General features: G+C 42.2%; 1 protein-coding gene across 50 annotated transcripts in view; it reads left to right on the top strand.

Moving 5' to 3' along the window:
• The window catches only part of RHOT1 (ras homolog family member T1), a 109,709-nt gene that overhangs the window by 21,209 nt on the left and 68,749 nt on the right, over positions 1 to 19,751 (top strand). For 44 of the 50 annotated variants that reach the window (XR_010153238.1, XR_008540159.2, XR_010153237.1 and 41 more), the window contains 7 exons: positions 7,247 to 7,305; positions 10,032 to 10,113; positions 11,520 to 11,563; positions 12,150 to 12,203; positions 12,349 to 12,401; positions 18,823 to 18,931; positions 19,237 to 19,338. Coding sequence is in view for 44 of the 50 variants with exons in the window: in XM_063799668.1 (XP_063655738.1) it covers positions 7,247 to 7,305; positions 10,032 to 10,113; positions 11,520 to 11,563; positions 12,150 to 12,203; positions 12,349 to 12,401; positions 18,823 to 18,931; positions 19,237 to 19,338 (503 nt within the window). In the remaining 6 variants the exon portion in view is untranslated. Of the gene's footprint in view, positions 1 to 7,246; positions 7,306 to 10,031; positions 10,114 to 11,519; positions 11,564 to 12,149; positions 12,204 to 12,348; positions 12,402 to 15,882; positions 15,947 to 18,822; positions 18,932 to 19,236; positions 19,339 to 19,751 lie in introns of those variants that run through there. The other 6 variants (XM_063799672.1, XM_063799671.1, XM_063799667.1 and 3 more) reach the window with 3 other exon arrangements.

The following is a 19,751-nucleotide window of genomic DNA, read 5'->3' as shown; positions in this document are numbered from 1 at the left end:
GATCGTGCCACTGCACTCCAGCTTGGGTGACAGAGTAAGACTCCATCTCAAAAAAAAAAGAAAGGAAAAAAAAAACAAAGAATGTTATCTATATTGGTGATAACTATCTAAGTCTGTTACAATGTAATGTAAAAGTAGAGAGGACCTAGTGGCCATGATCAGTGGTATCCCCAGGATGAAGAATAGTGCCTGGTGGCCAGGTGTGGTGGCTCACCCCTGTAATCCCAGCACTTTGGGAGGCTGAGGCAGGTGGATCACAAGGTCAAGAGATCGAGACCATCCTGGCCAACATGGTGAAACCCTGTCTCTAATAAAAATACAAAAATTAGCCAGACGTGGTGGCGTGCACCTGTAGTCCCAGCTACTAGGGAGGCTGAGGCAGGAGAATTGCTTGAATCCAGGAGGCGGAGGTTGCAGTGAACCAAGATCGCGCCACTGCACTCCAGCCTGCCAATAGAGTAAGATTCCATCTCAAAAAAAAAAAAAAAAGAAAAAAAAGAATAGTGCCTGGCTTATAGAATTGCTTAAGTGCTTAAGAAATATTTATCAAAGGATGAAAGAATGCATTTAACCTGTCAACTTTTGGGTAAATTTTAGTTGTCATCTTTAACATCCCAATTTTTTCCTTTTTTTAGACGAGTGTCGCTCCGTCGCCAGGCTGGAGTGCAGTGGCGCCATCTTGGCTCACTGCAGCCTCCGCCTCCCGGGTTCAAGCGATTCTTCTGCCTCAGCCTCCCAAGCAGCTGGGACTACAGGCGTGTGCCACCATGCTCAGCTAATTTTTGTATTTTTAGTAGAGACGGGGTTTCACCATGTTGACCAGGATGGTCTTGATCTCTTGACCTCATGATCCGCCCACCTCGGCCTCCCAAAGTGCTAGAATTACAGGCGTGAGCCACCGTGCCCAGCCTAACATCCCAATTTTTAATACCAAAAATTACCTTAAAAATAATACTTACTGAGGCTGGATGTGGTGGCTTACACCTGTAGTCCCAGCACTTTGGGAGGCTGAGGCAGATGGATGTCGAGCCCAGGAATTCAAGACCAGCCTGGGCAACATAGTGAAACCCTGTCTCTACTAAAAATACAAAAAATTAGCCAGGTATAGTAGTGCACATCTGTAGTCCCAGCTACCCAGGAGGCTGAGGTGGGAGGATCATTGAGCCTGGAAGGTCAAAACTACAGTGGTCTGTGATGGCACCACTGCACTTCAGCCTGGGTGACAGAGTGATACCCTGTCTCAAAAATAAATAAGCTGGGTGTGGTGGCTCACACCTATAATCCCAGCACTTAGGGAGGCCAAGGCAGGTGGATCACTTCAGGCCAGGAGTTCAAGACCAGCCTGGCCAACATGGTGAAACTCCCTCTCTACTAACAACAACAACAGCAAAACAAAAAACAAAAAAACAAAACAAAACAAAAAAAACAGGGCCGGGCGTGGGCGTGGTGGCTTACGCCTGTAATCCCAGCACTTGGGGAGGCCAAGGCGGGCGGATCACAAGGTCAGATCGAGACCATCCTGGCTAACACGATGAAACCCCATCTCTACTAAAAATACAAAAAATTAGCCGGGCGCGGTGGCAGGTGCCTGTAGTCCCAGCTACTTACTTGGGAGGCTGAGGCAGGAGAATGGCATAAACCCAAGAGGCGGAGCTTGCAATAAACCGAAATCGCGCCACTGCACTCCAGCCTGGGCGACAGAGCAAGACTCTGTCTCAAAAAAAAAAAAAACAAAAAAAAAACAAAAATTAGCCAGGCATGGTGGCACATGCCTGTAATCCCAGCTACTCAAGAGACTGAGGCACAAGAATGGCTTGAACCTGGGAGGTGGAAGTTGCAGTGAACCAAGATCGTGCCACTGCACTCCAGCCTGAGTGATCGAGAGAGACCCTGTCTCAAAAAAAAAAAAAAAGTTACTGATCTTTTCTAGTTAAAAAAATTTTGTGTTTATTTTCCAAGATAACCACTTTAGTATAATATATTCATCCAGTGGTTTTTTCTATGCACATACATATTTATCTTTAAAATGGGATCATATTGCACATGTTGACTTATACCTGCATAAATATCATTTTTAGAAGTAAAATGGAACTTGAACCTCCAAATAATGACAAACCATAAAATAATAGGATAATATAGGAATCTGTTAGTCTATACTCATATATAAATAAGTAAACAGGCATACCTCAGAGAAACTGTGAGTTTGGTTCTACACTACCACAGTAAAGTGGCTCACAAATTTTTTTGTTTTCCCAGTGCATATAAAAGTTATGTTTATAGGCTAGGTGCGGTGGTGCATGCCTGTAATCCCAGCATTTTGGGATGCCAAGATGGGCGGATCTCCTGAGACCAGGAGTTTGAGACCTGCATGGCCAACAAGGTGAAACCCCATCTCTACTAAAAATACAAAAAAATGTAGCCAGGCATGGTGGCACATGCTTGGAATCTCAGCCACTCGAGTGGCTGAGACGTGAAAATCGCTTGAACCTGGGTGGCAGAGGTTGCAGTGAGCCAAGATTGTGCCACTGCACTCCAGCTTGGGTGACACAGCGAGACTCTATCTCAAAAAAAAAAAAAAAAGGTTATGTTCATACTATACTGTAGTCTGTTAAGTGTGTAATGTAATATCTAAAAAATGTACATACCTTAATTTAAAAATACTTTATTGTCAAAAAATGCTAATGATCATCTGAGCCTTCAGTGAGTTGTAACCTTTTTGCTGATGGAGAGTCTTGCCTCAGGGTTGATGGCTGCTGACTGATTAGGGTGGTGATTGCTGAAGGCTGGGGTGGCTGTGGCAATTTCTTAAAATAAGACAACTATGACATTTGCTGCATCGATTGACTCTTCCTTTCACTAAAGATTTCTCTGTAGCATGTGATGCCATTTAATAGCATTTTACCCACAGTGTAACTTCTTTCAGAATTGGAGTCAATCCTCTCAAACCCTACTGCTGCTTTATCAACTAAGTTTATGTAATATTCCAGGTCCTTTGTTGTCATTTCAATATTGCTCACAGCATCTTCACCAGTAGATTCTGTCTCAAGAAACCACATTCTTTGCTCATCCATAATAAACTCTTCATCTGTTCAAGTTTTATTATGAGATTGCAGCAATTTAGTCACATTTTTAGGCTTCACTTCTAATTCTAGCTCTTTTCTTGCTATTTCCACCATATCTGCAATTCCTTCATTGAGGCTTGAATCCCTCAAAGTCATGTGAGGGTTGGAACCAACTTCTTCCAAACTCCTGATAATGTTACTTTGATCTCCCGTGAATCACAAGTGTTCTTGATGGCATCTAGAATGGTGAATTATTTCCAGAAGGTTTTTAGTTTACTTTGTCCACATCCATCAGAGGAATCACTATCTATGGCAGCTATATATAGGCTTACAAAATGTAAATAGTAAGCCTAAATAATAAGGCTTGAAAGTTATAATTACTCCTTGAACCATGGACTGCAGACTGGATGTCATGTTAGCAGGCACGAAAATAATCTCCTTGTACGTCTCCATCTGAGCTCTTGGGTGGCCAGGTGTATTGTCAGTGAGCAGTAATATTTTGAAAGGAATCTTTTTTTTTGAGGAGTAGGTCTCAACAGTAGCCTTAAAATATTCAATAAACCATTCTGTAAACAGATGTGCTGTCATCCAGGCTTTGTTATTCCATTTATAGAGCACAGGCAGAATAGATTGAGCATAGTTTTTTTTTTTTTTTTTGAGACGGAGTCTCGCTCTGTCGCCCAGGCTAGAGTGCAGTGGTGCAATCTTGGCTCACTGCAAGCTCCGCCTCCTGGGTTCACACCATTCTCCTGCCTCAGCCTCCCGAGTAGCTGGGACTTCAGGCACCCACCACAATGCCCGGTTAATTTTTGTATTTTTAGTGGAGCCTCCCAAGTAGCCAGGATTACAGGCGTGAGCCACCATGCCTGGCCAGATTGAGCATAATTTTTAAGGGCCCTAGGATTTTCAGACTGGCAAATGACCACTGGCTTCCACTTAAAGGCAGCAACCTGCATTAGCCCCTAACAAGAGTCAGCCTATCCTTTTAAGCATTGAAACCAGGCATTGATATCTGCTCTCTAGCTATGGATGGCATCTTCTTCTGATACAAGGCTGTTTCATCTACATTGAAAATCTTGGTTGGGTCGTATAATACCAGCAACTTGGGAGACCAAGACAGGAGGATTGCTTGAGGCCAGGAGTTTAAGATCATCTTGGGCAACATGGTGAGACCCTGTCCATACAAAGAATTAAAAAATTCACTGGATGTGGCGGCGTGGCCTGTGATACTAGCTACTCAGGAGGCTAAGGCAGGAGGATTGCTTGAGCCCAGGAGTTTGAGGCTACAGTGAGCTATGATCATCCCACTATGCTCTAGCCTAGGTGACAGAGACCCCCATCTCTAAGGAAAAAAAGAAAAGGAAAAGTGCCCATGCACACACACACACTCACATACACATGCATATATTTTTTCCTCCAGACAGAGTTTCACCATGTCACCCCGGCTGGAGTGCAATGGTAAGATCATGGTGCTCTGTGTGGCCTCCAACTCCTGGGCTCAAGCAGTCCTCCCGCCTCAGCCTCCCAAGTAGCTGGGACTACAAGTGTGTGCCACCACACCTGGCTAATTTTTTAAAAACTGTTTTGTAGAGACAGGGTGTCACTATGTTACCTAGGCTGGTCTCGAACTCCTGGCCTCAAGTAGTCCTCCCACTTCAGCCTCACAAAGTGCTGGAATTACAGGCATGAGCCACTGCACCAGACATATATATATATACACACACACAAACACATATATGTAATATATAATATTTATATATATAAATATATTTTTATATATTTTATATATACGCCTCATAAATTATTCTGATGCGTGGCTTTAGAGGTCACCATTCCCTTTCGGTGTTGTTAACTTGTATTAGCAATATTTTTTAAAGTATGGCACAAGAAAGAGAAAGCATTGGCTTGGCCATCAGGAGATGGGTTATTCTCTTAAATCTGCAACTAATCTTTTAGTAAGACTTAGAAAATGACTGTCTCTGGATCCCAGATTCTTTATCTGAAAATTTTCTGGGGAGCTGAATAAACTGACATTGTTAACTAGATTCTAGCAGTTCTGTGATGATGGATTCACGGACATCATCAGAACTCAGTGAAATGTGACCTGCGGTCAGCCATTTGAAAAAGGCCTAAACCTTCTTACACAAGTCAATTGAAAAGGCCTGTAGAAATCAGAGCTCGAAGACACCTGTTAAATCATCTGATCTATCCCTCTACCAGCGGTACTCGGTTGTTCATAGCCCTCTCTAAGCTGTTTTCACTCTCCTTCCTGTGTGCCAGACATTCATTATTTTCCCAGAGACTGGACTTGTGTTCACCCTTTTAATCATTTAAGAAGGGAATGTGACTTTTCTTAACTCAAAAAATTTCATTTATTTTATATTTAGACTTTAATTTTGGAAACTGTTGATAATGGCAGAGATTAGTAAGCATGTGGACTGTTTTCCTCTAGATTCACAAAAGGATTTAGTTGATGACTTGGATGTCTAACAATAGTAATTATATGATCAGAAAGTGACGGGAATGCAAGTCAAATTTCATAATAAAAGTTAAGATTTTAAAGTTTGTGTATAAAAAAATTGCTAGAATAGAAAATGTAATAGGAGACTTTCTTTGCTTTTACCTTGTTACTAACCCTTTAAATATGATGCTCTATGGAAGAAAGAATGTACAGATGCAGAGAAATGAGCATTCTGATATTCTGTTTATGAGGATGTAAATTGGTTTATTCGTTTTTGGAGATAATTTAACAACATCAGTTAAAAATAAAAAAGATCTTGTGCACTAACTTGAGTTCTACTTCTAGGAATTTATTCTGTAGAAATACTAATTGTTGCATTGTTTATAAAAGTGAAAACTTAGGGCCAGGTGTGGTGGCTCACACCTGTAATCCCAGCACTTTGCGAGGCTGAGGCAGGTGGATTGCTTGAGTCCAGGAGTTTGAGACCAGCCTGGGCAACATGACAAAACCCTGTCCCTATTAAAAATACAAAAAAAATTAGCTGGTTGTAGTGGCATCTGCCTGTAGTCCCAGCTACTCGGGAGGCTGAGGTGGGAGAATCACCCAAGCCTGGGGAGGTTGAGGCTGCAGTGAGCCAAAAAAATCACACCACTGCACTCCAGCTTGGGCAATCAGAGTGGGACCCTGAATCAAAAAAAAAAAGTTAAAACTGGGAAACCATTCCAATGTTCCTTGTTAAGAGTTTATTTTAATAAATTATAATACATCATGCAGTGGATTCTAATACAACTATCAAAAATAATGCAGGATGGCTGGGCGCGGTAGCTCACGCCTGTAATCCCAGCACTTTGGGAGGCCGAGGCAGGCAGATCACCTGAGGTCAGGGGTTCGAGACCAGCCTGGCCAACATGGGGAAACCCTGTCTCTACTAAAAATACCAAAATTAGCTGGACGTGGTGACACATGCCTATAATCCCAGCTACTTTGGAGGCTAAGGCACGAGAATCGCATGAACCCAGGTGGTGGGGATTGCAGTGAGCCAAGATTGCGCCACTGCACTCTAGCCTAGGCAACGGAGTGAGACTCCATCTCACAAAAAAAAAGAGATTTAAAAAAATATTAATATAAAATGGGTTTATTATTGCTGCTTTTAAAATTGGTTAAAATACATGTAACAATTATCATTTTAACTGTAAGTATACAATTCAGCAGCATTAAATTTATTCATAATGTTGTGTAACCATCACCACTATGTGTACTTAAAACTATTTTATTATCCTCAACAAAAACTATGTAACCATTAACTAGTAACTTTTGTCTTCTCTTCTAGGAGTTTTTATGTACTGACATGAAATACTGCCCAAATGCATAATTAAGTGATAAAGGAAAATTGCAAAGTAGTGTGATAACTATGATTCCATTGTGGTAAAATATTGCAAGTTAATATAAGTATAGGAAAAATCTGGGAGAATATTAAAATGTTAGTAGAGGATGTTAGGAGGGATTTGTACTTTTACAGAATATATTTTGGCAAGTTTTTAAAAACGAGTATGTGTGACTTTTCTAAACATCAAGATATACTTTTAAGTATTATACTAAAACTTAATAATTTGGATGCCTTAGATTTTAGCTAATGAGTAACAGACTTCCTTATGTGGTTGCCGAATTTGAGCTTATGTAGAACCTAAACACTTTATTAAAGTAACGATTTTTCTTTTCACAGCTAGAGTTGGGAAGACATCACTGATTATGTCTCTGGTCAGTGAAGAATTTCCAGAAGAGGTAAACATTTTGATTTCCATATTTAAATTTTAAAAAATTTATCAAAATCAAATTAAAATGAACTGAATTCTGTCTCTTTTGGCATGTGTTATGTGCTTCCTTTTGGACAGTTGAGACTTTTTTTTCTCCCTTCTTTAGAGACAGGGTCTCACTCTATTGCCCAGGCTGGAGTGCAGTGGTGCCATCATAGCCCACTGCAACCTCCAACTCCTGGACTCAAGCAATCCTGTCTTGGCCTCCCAAAGTGCTGGGATTACAGGCATGTGCCACTGTGCCCTGCCAGTTGAGACTTTTTAAAAAGCTAATATTTGTTTATCACCTATATCTATGAAATACAGTATAGGAGAAATAACCAGCCTGTGTCTAACTTCATCTAAGTCTTTTGCATTTTCTTCCTTTGACTTTGTCTAGGACCTTTGTATTCTCTGTGTCTCAGTTGTCTCATCTATAAAATGGAAGCTGAAAGGGATATAAATGTCATATAAGCTCTGTGACCCTTTCTTAAAAATAAAATGTTGCTCATAAACCCAAAATACAAAAAAGATAATGAGCATTCTGTGAGTTGAAGTTAAGGGGAAAGATGTGAATCCCTACTTGCCTTCTGCCTGACACTCCCTGGTCTGTGAGGTGTTTTTGTCGGAACCACTAGAATTATGATACATATATTTGAAAACCTTTAATATGATCTACCTGCTTCATTTTACAAATGTTGAAACAAACTCATTCCACCTTTGCCTACCTCAAAGGATTGTTATGGGTCTCAAATGAGATGAACTTAATAGCAGGGAAGTGCCACCAAAAGTAGTAAGGTGGTTTTATTATTACTGGCAATAAATTTACATTTTGGAAGTTCTAGAGTGAGGAGCTGTTGGCTAAACTTTGCATAAAGTTAGCATATAGTTATAGGGAATGAAATTTGTGCAATGGGATGAAAATGATTTCAAATTACCCTCTTTCTTGCATAGTAGGTATCATTAGTGTCACAGTTTACATTTATCCTTCCTTTAGTTTAGATAGGAATATCTGTATAATTTCATTGTTCAAATAGGAATTTGATGTATCATGTGATAGTGTTTTCAACATTTACAGCTGCCAAAAGACTATTTATTATTATTTTTTGCTTTTTTTCTCTTAGACAAGATGGTTAAATAAGTAATTGCTTAATTTAAGAAATGAAGTATATTTTCATGTATTACTTGTAGAATCAGTAACATTAATTTATAATTACTCTGGGTATAACACCTAAAAGTTTTCTGTGAGAGTTTTAGTTTAGAATTGTTTTAGCATACTCCTCTTGATTGTGGATAAGGGTTTTGTGTTTTTGGTTTTTTAAAATTTAGTTTTTCACTTTTTTAGGGATTGTAAGTAATCTAGAAGGGTTTTTAATTAATTTTTAAAAATTCAGTCCTTGTGAAAAATGGAATCATTAAACATAAGGCTTGGCTGGGCACAGTGGCTCATGCCTGTAATCCCAACACTTTGGGAGGCTGAGGTGGCCGGATCACTTGAGGTCAGGAGTTCAAGACCAGCCTGGCCAACATGGTGAAACCCCATCTCTAGTAAAATACAAAATTAGCCAGGTATGGTGGCGCATGCCTGTAATCCCAGCTACTTGGGAGGCTGAGGCAGGAGAATAGCTTGAACCCAGAGGCAGAGCTTGCAGTGAGCTGAGATCGTGCCATTGCACTCCAGCCTGGGCAACAAGAGCGAAACTCTGTCTCAAAAAATAAATAAATGAATGAAAAACAAGCAAACATAAGGCTTATGTAGCCAGTCAATTATTTTCTAGAGGAAATGAATGTTGATAACCTGTTGGTTTATTTGCAGATTGTTGTGGATTTAAATACCTCCTCATTTGCAGAGTATCTTCAGCCTTCAACAAAATAGAATGAAAACAACATATTTAAAAAATCTAACACCGAAACACCAAATTAATCCAAGAATCCATTGAGTCTGTGTCACATCTGAAGTATCCTTAATGTATTGTGTCTATGTAGATAGAAATACACATTTAAAATGTTTTTATCCTATAGTTTTCATATATATTTGCATCTGTGGTAAAGCACAAAAATAAACACTTATATATACAACAAATGGGTATTGGTGAGAGGGGCTAATACAAGTTGAGCATCCTTTATCCAAAATGCTTGGGACCAGAAGTGTTTCAGATTTCAGATTTGTTCAGATTTTGGAATGTTTGCATTATACTTACCAGCTGAGCATTTCCCTAATCTGAAAATCAGAAATGCTCCAATGAACATTTCCTTTGAGTATCATGTTAGTGCTAAAAAGTTTAGAATTTTGGAACATTTCAGATTTCAGATTCTGGGCTTAGAAATACTCAGCCTGTGATCCCAGCACTTTGAGAGGCCGAGGCGGGTGGATCACAAGGTCAGGAGTTCAAGACTAGCGTGGCCAAGATGGTGAAACCGTGTCTCTACTAAAAATACAAAAATTAGCTGGGCGCAGTGGTAGGCACCTGTAATCCCAGCTACTCGGGAGGCTGAGGCAGGAGAATCACTTGAACCTGGGCAGCAGAGGTTGCAGTGAGCAGAGATCGCACCACTGCACTCTAGCCTGGACCATAGAGTGAGACTCCATTAAAAAAAAAAAAAAAAAGAAAAGAAACACTCAACCTGTGTAGATAAATTTATATCATCTATTACAAGTTTGAGTGATAATATTCAAAGGTTTTTTTTTTTTTCTATATTTGTTTGTAAATGAAGGTTCCTCCCCGGGCAGAAGAAATCACCATTCCAGCTGATGTCACCCCAGAGAGAGTTCCAACACACATTGTAGATTACTCAGGTAATGAATATCCTCTTGTAGATGAAGGTGTAGGTTAATTTAATAGACTTGAAAAAAGATACTTACTGAGCTTTTACAAATGTTCAGAGAGGTGGTCTTTTCTCTGTAGCAGTAAATGATCCTTTACGATTCTTATCTCATTTATGTCTGTCAACCTCTACCCTGTACCCCACCCAGTGCCTCCATCTGACAGTTCTTCGTCCCCAGATTACTAAGTTGGGTTCCATAATACCTGTGGCTGTTGAACACTTGAAATGTGACTGTTCTAAATGAAAATGTGCTGTTAATTGTAAAATATAACTGGATTTTGAAGACTTAGTATGAAAAAAGGATGTAAAATATGTCATTAATTTTTCTACTGAGTACATGTTGAAATTTAAATACTTTTGATATTTTGGGTTAAATGAAAATTTAATTTTACCTTTTTTACTTACCTTTTTAAAGGTTGCTACTAAAAAATTGAAAACTATATATGTGGCTTGCATTGTCTGTATGTTGGACAGCACTGTACTGAAAGCTGAGGGAGGTGAATGACTTCTGCTACAATCAGTCTCATAACTAGATTTATTTACAGAATTATTCTTCAATATGTGTAGCCATATAATTAGATTCACCTCAGTATTAGAATTGAAGCCTTAACCCATTGATTACTTAACATATGGAAAGATATTAAAAATATGGCCTGTTATTTAGCATAGTATAAAATACCATTGAATTCATGTATGATATTAGTTTATATGTCAGAAGTAACAGGCATTTTTAGGGGAAGATATATGTAACCTAAGGTGGTCTAAATCAATATGCCAGTAATTGCTTTGCTCTTCAATTATTTGCTTTCTATCCTAGCTATATCATTCATATCCCTGCATCCGTGGAATTGCAGGCACACCCACCCATTGAGACCAGTTCTAGCTAAAGATACATGCTAGAGAGGGAATTCTCATCACTTCATTATCAAGCTACAGTTTTGCCTCTGGGTCTTGGTTATTATTACTCCCACCTGCTATCTAGATCTTAAGCTTGTATTACCCAGAATCTCACCTGCCTTTTGATCCTGTGTGTATAGACTCTTTGTCCGAGCTTCTGACTCTTCAGCACCCAGTCTGCTAGCTTGGATTTCTGAAGTCCTTTGCCTGACCCTTTTCAACTCTGGACCAGATGCTGGCCTAGATTTATTACACAATGCTTCTGCTGTTCCATGCCTGAGTTATCCTTTTATAGACTCGTCTTTCAGGGCCAGCTGCCTTATCATAGTTGAACCTTTTCCTTCCCCTGGCTTTCCCTTGTGTTTGCTACACCATGTCATTTTGAGGGATGTTAGATGAGTGTTGCATAGAATTTAGCTTGGCCGTTAGTTTTTATGAAAGTGTCTGCAATACGAAACATTGACTTTCTGTCATTTATAGAAGCAGAGCAGAGTGATGAACAACTTCATCAAGAAATATCTCAGGTGAGCTTTAAAAAACAGAGGTGTGGGTTTTTGTGTAGAAAAACAGTGATGATTTTATGAGCCTGCCTTTTTCATTCTCTTTTTGTTTGTTTGTTTTTGTGTTTTTTTTGGGACCGTGTCTCACTCTGTCACCCACTCTGTCACCCAGTGCAGTGGCGCAATTTTGCCTTATCGCAACCTCCATCTGGCAGGCTCAAGCGATTCTCATGCCTCAGCCTTTACAGGCAGGCACCACCATGCCCAGCTAATTTTTGTATTTTAGTAGAGATGGGGTTTTGCCATGTTAACCAGGCTGGTCTCAAACTCCTGGCCTCAAGTGATACACCCCGTCCCTTTTTCATTCTCTTAATTACCAAAAGTTCTTTTGCAGTTCTTTATTGTTATGGCTGTTACTGAGTATGTGTTTTTGCTTTAAGTCCTTAGGAACATTTTCTCTTAGAGGCAAGCTAATTCTTTTTTTGTTTTTTTGTTTTAGCTGTTAAATTTTTTCTTCCTTTCACCCAAATATATTAATAAGTTGCTAATTAAGTGCTGTCTATGTTTTTATTATTTTTAGATACGATTAATTTGTTAATTTTTCTTCTAGGCTAATGTCATCTGTATAGTGTATGCGGTTAACAACAAGCATTCTATTGATAAAGTAGGTGTGATCTTTTTTTCCCTATAGTTGGTTTCAGTGGAGTGCTTCCAAAGTTGATTCTCAGTTTAGAATTTTAGGGGTCTAAGGGAAGAGTGTTTTGTAAAGATCCTTATCATGGCTAAGCGCTTGTTAATTTTCATTTTAGGTAACAAGTCGATGGATTCCTCTCATAAATGAAAGAACAGACAAAGACAGCAGGTATTTTTTCCTCTTTCAAACTTTTTATAATTAAAAAGTTTAAAGCTTGCAGAAAAGGTACAAGAAGTAGTACATTGAACTTCCCTAAATCCTTCACTTAAATTTACTAGGTAACGTTTTGCCACATTTGCCTTATCTATCAGTTTTTCTGTCTGTTCATACACACACCCACGTGCCTTTTTTGGGGGGATTCATTTGAGGCAGTAGATATACTTGAGAGCAAAGCAAGAAACAGAACTCTGATATCATGATTCACAACTTCAGGCAGATTATTTTGGTCATAAATCTTACATTTCTCTTCCTCAAACTGCTGCTTGAAAAGTCTCAGTTTTATTTATTTATTTATTTATTTATTTATTTATTTATTTAGAGACAGAGTCTTGCTCTGCCGCCCAGGCTGGAGTACAGGAGCACAATCTTGGCTCCTTGCAGCCTCCGCCTCCTGGATTCAAGTGATTCTCATGCCTCAGTCTCCTGAGTAACTGGGACTGCAGGCATGTACCACCATGCCTGGCTAATTTTCGTATTTTTTAGTAGAGAGGGTTTCGCACGTTGGTCAGTGTGGTCTCGAATTCATGACCTCAAATGATCTGCTCGCCTTGGCCTCCCAAAGTGCTGGGACTACAGGCAAGAGCTACTGTGCCTGGCCTGAATCTTTTTAAATAGGAAAATCAGACTAATATCTATATATTGTACACATTTAGTCCTTTTCTCAATTTTTTAGATTTCTCTTTTAGTTGGACGTTTTTGTGCCTTGAAACTCTAAAGATCTGGTTCTAAACATATGACTATGGTCATTAACCCTCTGTCTTACATATTTTGGAAGGGAGACTGAGATGACATTATATGTGCTGTGAGAAATGCTGTGGCATTGTATGGCTTCTCTTTTATCATGGTTTTAACTTTGTGATGATTTGACAAGGTGGAAAGGAAAGAATGACCCTTTAGAGCTCTGCTGTCCAGTGTAGTAGGCTCTCGTCAGTCGTGGTGATTTAACTTTAAATTAATTAAAATTAATAAAACTAAAACTTGTTCCTCGGATACACTTAGCCACGTTTCAAGTGCTCATAGCCACATGTGACTAATGCTTACAGTAATGGAGAGTAGAGATAAAGAGCATTTCCATCATCATAGAATGTTGTATTGGACAGGGCTGCCTTGGGGGATCCAATACCCATATGCTCCTAATATCTGCTTTTCTTGCTTTTGCTTGAGCCATTTCTAGGAGGGAATCTTTAAGAGAGGGCAGTTTTGCCAGGTGCGGTGGCTCACGCCTGTAATCCCAGCACTTTGGGAGGCTGAGGCAGGCGGATCATGAGGTCAGGAGATCGAGACCATCCTGGCTAACACAGTGAAACCCCATCTCTACAAAAATACAAAAAAATTAGCTGGGTGTGGTGGGAGGCGCCTGTAGTCCCAGCTACTGGGGAGGCTGAGGCAGGAGAATGGCATGAACCCGGGAGGCGGAGCTTGCAGTGAGCCAAGATCACGCCACTGCACTCCAGCCTGGGCAACAGAGCGAGACTCCGTCTCAAAAAAAAAAAAAAGAGCCCCATCGAGCCTGCAGATGGCTGTAGCCCCCAGTGACATCTTTCTTTCTTTCTTTTTTTTTTTTTTTTTTTGAGATGGAGTTTCCACTCTGTTGCCCAGGCTGGAGTGCAGTGGTGCGATCTCGGCTCACTGCAACCTCTGTCTCCCAGGTTCATGCAATTCTCCTGCCTCAGCCTCCCGAGTAGCTGGGATTACCGGTACCCACCACCACACCCAGCTAATTTTTGTATTTTTAGTAGAGACGGGGTTTCACCATGTTGGCTAGGCTGGTCTTAAACTCCTGACCTCAAGTGATCCACCCGCCTTGGCTTCCCAAAGTGCTGGAATTACAGGCATGAGCCACCACATGAGAGATGCTGAGTCGATCGACCACCCAGCTAGGCCACTCCCAAATTCCCGGCCGGAAGAAACTACATGAAATAATAAATGCCCTCCCCCCCACCCCAACGATCTCCCTCTCTTGCCGAGTCTGGACTGTACTGCCGTGATCTCGGCTCACTGCAACCTCCCTGCCTCGGGCTCCCATGATTCTCCTGCCTCGGCCTGCCGAGTGCCTGGGATTCCAGGCACGCGCCACCACTCCTGACTGGTTTTTGTATTTTTGGTGGAGACGGAGTTTTGCCGTGTTGACCGGGCTGGTCTCCAGCTCCTGGCCTCGGGTGATCTGCCCGCCGCGGCCTCCCGAGGTGCTGGGATTGCAGACGGAGTCTCGCTCACTCAATGCTCAGTGTTGCCCAGGGTGGAGTGCAGTGGCGGGATCTCGGCTCCCTACAACCTTCACCTCCCAGCCGCCTGCCTTGGCCTCCCAAAGTGCTAAGATTACAGCCTCTGCCCGCCCGCCACCCCGTCTAGGAAGTGAGCAGCGTCTCTGCCTGGCCGCCCATCGTCTGGGATGTGAGGAGCCGATCTGCTCGGCCGCCCTGTCTGGGAAGTGAGGAGCGCCTCTGCTCGGCCGCCACCCCGTCTAGGAAGTGAGGAGCATCTCTGCCCGGCCGCCCATCATCTGGGATGTGAGGAGCGCCTCTGCCCGGCTGCCCCGAATGGGATGTAAGGAGCGCCTCTGCCCAGCCGCCCTGTCTGGGAGGTGAAGAGTGCCTCTGCCTGGCTGCCCCGTCTGGGAAGTGAGGAGAGCCTCTGCCCGGCTGCCACCCCATCTAGGAAGTGAGGAGCATCTCTGCCTGGCCACCCCGTCTGGGATCTGAGGAGCGCCTCTGCCCGGCCGCCACCCCATCTGGGAAGTGAGGAGTGCCTCTGCCCGGCCGCCACCCCGTCTGGGATGTGAGGAGCGCCTCTGCCCGGCCGCCACCCCGTCTGGGAAGTGAGGAGCGCCTCTGCCTGGCAGCCCCGTCTGGGAAATGGGAAGTGCCTCTGCCCGGCCGCCCCATCTGGGAAGTGAGGAGCGCCTCTGCCCGGCCGCCCCATCTGGGAAGTGGGGAGCGCCTCTACTTGGCTGCCCTGTCTGGGAAATGGGAAGCGCCTCTGCCCGGCCGCCCCGTCTGGGAAGTGAGGAGCACCTCTGCCCGGCTGCCACCCCGTCTGGGAAGTGGGGAGCACCTCTACGTGGCCGCCCTGTCTGGGAAATGGGAAGCGCCTCTGCCCGGCCGCCCCGTCTGGGAAGTGAGGAGCGCCTCTGCCCGGCTGCCACCCTGTCTGGGATGTGAGGAGCGCCTCTGCCTGGCCGCCCCATCTGGGAAGTGGGGAGCGCCTCTACCTGGCTGCCCCATCTGGGAAATGGGAAGCGCCTCTGCCCGGCCGCCCCGTCTGGGAAGTGAGGAGCGCCTCTGCCCAGCCGCCACCCCATCTGGGATGTGAGGAGCACCTCTGCCCAGCTGCCCTGTCTGGGAAGTGAGGAGTGCCTCTGCCTGGCCGCCCTGTCTGGGAAGTGAGGAGTGCCTCTGCCTGGCCGCCCATCCTCTGGGAAGTGAGGAGTGTCTTGCCCGGCCACCCCGTCTGGGAAGTGAGGAGCGCCTCTGCCCGGCCGCCCCGTCTGGGAGGTGAGGAGCGTTTCTGCCCGGCCGCCCATCATCTGGGAAGTGGGGAGCCCCTCTGCCCGGCTGCCCCGTCTGGGAAGTGGGGAGCGCCTCTGCCCAGCCACCCCATCTGGGAAGTGAGGAGCGCCTCTGCCCGGCCGCCCCGTCTGGGAAGTGGGGAGCGCCGCTGCCTGGCCGCCCATCATCTGGGAAGTGGGGAGTGCCTCTGCCCGGCCGCCCTGTCTGGGAAGTGAGGAGCGCCTCTGCCCGGCCGCCCTATCTGGGAGGTGTACCCAACAGCTCCGAAGAGAGCGACCATCGAGAACGGGCCATGATGACGATGGCGGTTTTGTCAAAAAGAAAAGGGGGAAATGTGGGGAAAAGAAAGAGAGATCAGATTGTTACTGTGTCTGTGTAGAAAGAAGTAGATATAGGAGACTCCATTTTGTTCTGTACTTAGAAAAATTATTCTGCCTTGGGATGCTGTTAATCTATAACCTTACCCCCAACCCTGTGCTCTCTGAAACATGTGCTGTGTCAACTCAGGGTTAAATGGATTAAGGGCGGTGCAAGATGTGCTTTGTTAAACAGATGCTTGAAGGCAGCATGCTCGTTAAGAGTCATCACCACTCCCTAATCTCAAGTACCCAGGGACACAAACACTGCCTAGGAAAACCAGAGACCTTTGTTCACATGTTTATCTGCTGACCTTCTCTCCACTATTATCCTATGACCCTGCCACATCCCCCTCTCCGAGAAACACCCAAGAATGATCAATAAACATTAAAAAAAAAAAAAAAAGTACAAGAAAAAAAAGAAATAATAAATGCTTATTTTTGTTTTAAGCCAAAAAAAAAAAAAAAAAAAAAGAGGGCAGTTTTGCTAAGATCTATCAATCTATCAAGCACCAGCTTGGACCACTGAATTAAACAATTTTGGCTTTACCATGACAGCTTCCCAAGTAGCTGGGACTGCAAGTGCGTGCCATCACACCTGGCTAATTTTTAAAAAACTTTTGTAGAAACAGGGTCTCACTATGTTATCCAGGATAGTCTTGAGCTCCTGGTCTCAAGCAGTCCTTCTGCCTTGGCCTCCCAAAGTGCTGAAATTACAGGCGTGAGCCACTGATGCACACCTTTGGTTACAAACCACTACATTTTTGGAAACCCTCCTGGTTCTGTTAGGAATTTATATTTGGGCTATATGGTGGTCGGTCTTTTCAAGCATAATGGCACACCAAGGGTTAGGTAAGCTAAATGCTTTCAAGTGCTTCTGTTGCAGTCTAGAGTTCCAGCAGGATGATTTGCTTTCCCTCCAAGCTCTCTTGCAGGATTCACAACAGTTCTCCACTAGGTTGGTCCTCCTTAATATCCCCATTAAGATTTTTCCCCACAGACTTATCAGATTTAACTTGTCTAAAACAAAATCTTTAATTCCCTGCCTACTCCCTGCCAAAAACAGAAACAAAAAATCATTCTTAATCTTCTGTATCTTCTGAGATCTACCCATTTTTTTCCAGCCAAAACCTAAATATTTTTCTTGGTTTCTGCTTTTCCCTCAATCCTCACATCTAACCTATCAGCTGTTTCTGTCTTATAAAATATATCTGAAATTTGAATATTTTCCTTTTCATCTTTACTGTCACTGTCACTAGTCCAAGTTACTATTATATTTTTTAAAATTTTCACTAAGAAATTTTTAAAAATTTGTTAGTGATAGTGAAAAAATGTAACATATACTGAGGTACATACCTGTTATCCAGCTTCAACAATTAACTCATGGCCAGTCTTGTTTCATCTATTACCCCTCCCATTGAGATCATTTTGAAGCAAATAGAGACATTATTTTCATGCTGTATTTCAGTATGTAGCTCTAAAAATCACTGCATTTAAAAATGTTAACCCCCTTAGAATCATTCAATGACTTCCCATTTTACACTAACAATAAAACCTACACTCCTTACTGCAGCTTGTAAGTCCTTATGTGTCTGACCTTTGATCCTCTTCCTAACCCCATTTCATACCTTTTTCTCTTTACTCAGTACTCTGTAGCCATTCTGGCATTTTCCTGTTGTTTGGCCCCATCAGGATGTTTTTTCAGTTTGGGGCCTTTGCACATGCTGTTCCTTCCTCCTCGCTTGCTCTTCCCTGACTCTACATGGCAGATTTCATCTTATCCTTCACCCCTTGGCTCAAATGTCACCTTTACATAGGGAGTTTTCCTTAATTACTATACATAACTAGCTCCTTCTCACTACTCTATCCCCCTATTTATTTCCTGCATAGTACTTACTGAATTGGAAATTATTTTATTTGCTTATTGCTCATTTTCTGTTTTTCACTATTGGAATGATCAGGTTTATAGATCTGCCCAGGCATGGTAGCTCATGCCTATCATCCCAACACTTTGGGAGGCCTGAAGTTTGAGACTAGCCTAGGCAATATAGCTAGACCCTTCTCTACAAAAAAAAAAAATTTTTTTAATTTGCTGGATGTGGTGGCTTGTGCCTATAGTCCTAGCTACTAGGGAGGCTAGGGCAAGTGGATCACTTGAGCATAGGAATTTGAGGTTGCAGTGAGCTGTGATCCTGCCACTGCACTCCAGCCTGGACAACAGAGCTAGACCCTGTCTCAAGAAAACAACAAAACAGAATGGGTAGGACCTTCTGTCTTGTGTCCTTAATACTTAAAGCAGTATGTGGCTTATAATAGGTGCTCAATAGATAACATGTTGGGTAAATACGTGCTATCTAGGGGGCTCGACCTGACTGTAGAGAAAGGTTCATGTTGTTGAGAAGATTTAAATAAAAGCTTTTTAGTTAGAATGGGTTATGATATAAATTAAAATATAAATCTAATGTCTTTTGCCTTCCTTATTACAATGTGCCCTGTTTATTTTAGGCTGCCTTTAATATTGGTTGGGAACAAATCTGATCTGGTGGAATATAGTAGTATGGAGACCATCCTTCCTATTATGAACCAGTATACAGAAATAGAAACCTGTGTGGAGGTATGCCTTGTAATTTGATTTGAAAATTTATTTTTAATGAATTCTTACTAAATTGGGGTTTTAAATAGGGGGGACAATGTGGGATGGAATAAATTTCCTGCTATTTGTGAAGTCACGTAAACCAAATAAAACAGAGAAGTTGGAGTTGGCCTCTGAGCTCTTTCTAGACATTCATGTTGTGATGTCCACAAAGATGCATTTTTCGTTTTTTTTCAAGGAATCTTTCTTTTGCCTTATGTTGATAATTTGAAAATTGTTTTTAGCTCTCATAATTGACTTCAGAGTGTAAAATTTTATTTTTTCAGTGTTCAGCGAAAAACCTGAAGAACATATCAGAGCTCTTTTATTACGCGCAGAAAGCTGTTCTTCATCCTACAGGGCCCCTGTACTGCCCAGAGGAGAAGGAGGTAACAGGCTGTGTTTATAGGGGCTGGAATGTGTATGTAGTAACTCTAGTATGGTAGTGATTTTTAGTAACTCTTAAGTATTTGTGTAGAGATTAAACTGCTGAAATTTAAATTTATTGTTTATTAAATGGTTACATTTTGGTACTCTTCTTCAATGACATTCACATTAAATATTCGTAATATTTTCCACATCAATGGAATCTAATCAAGTACTGCTTCAGGAAGTGCCATTAAAACAAACAAGAATTGGCAACAATAACAACAAAAAAGTCCTCCAAAGACTTAGCTAATGGTCTTCTTGTTTTGCTACTATAAAATCTACAAACCGAAAAACACACACAAATAAAAACCTTATATAGTTTTTTGACATAGGCACAATGTAATACAATGTGACTACTACTTTTGTTTTTGTT

The sequence above is a fragment of the Pan troglodytes genome, chromosome 19 (genome assembly GCF_028858775.2).
Source record: "Pan troglodytes isolate AG18354 chromosome 19, NHGRI_mPanTro3-v2.0_pri, whole genome shotgun sequence".
In the NCBI taxonomy this organism is placed as follows: Eukaryota; Metazoa; Chordata; class Mammalia; order Primates; family Hominidae; genus Pan; species Pan troglodytes.
Note: the sequence above shows the minus strand (reverse complement) of the source record. Positions and strands in the feature narration are given on the sequence as shown.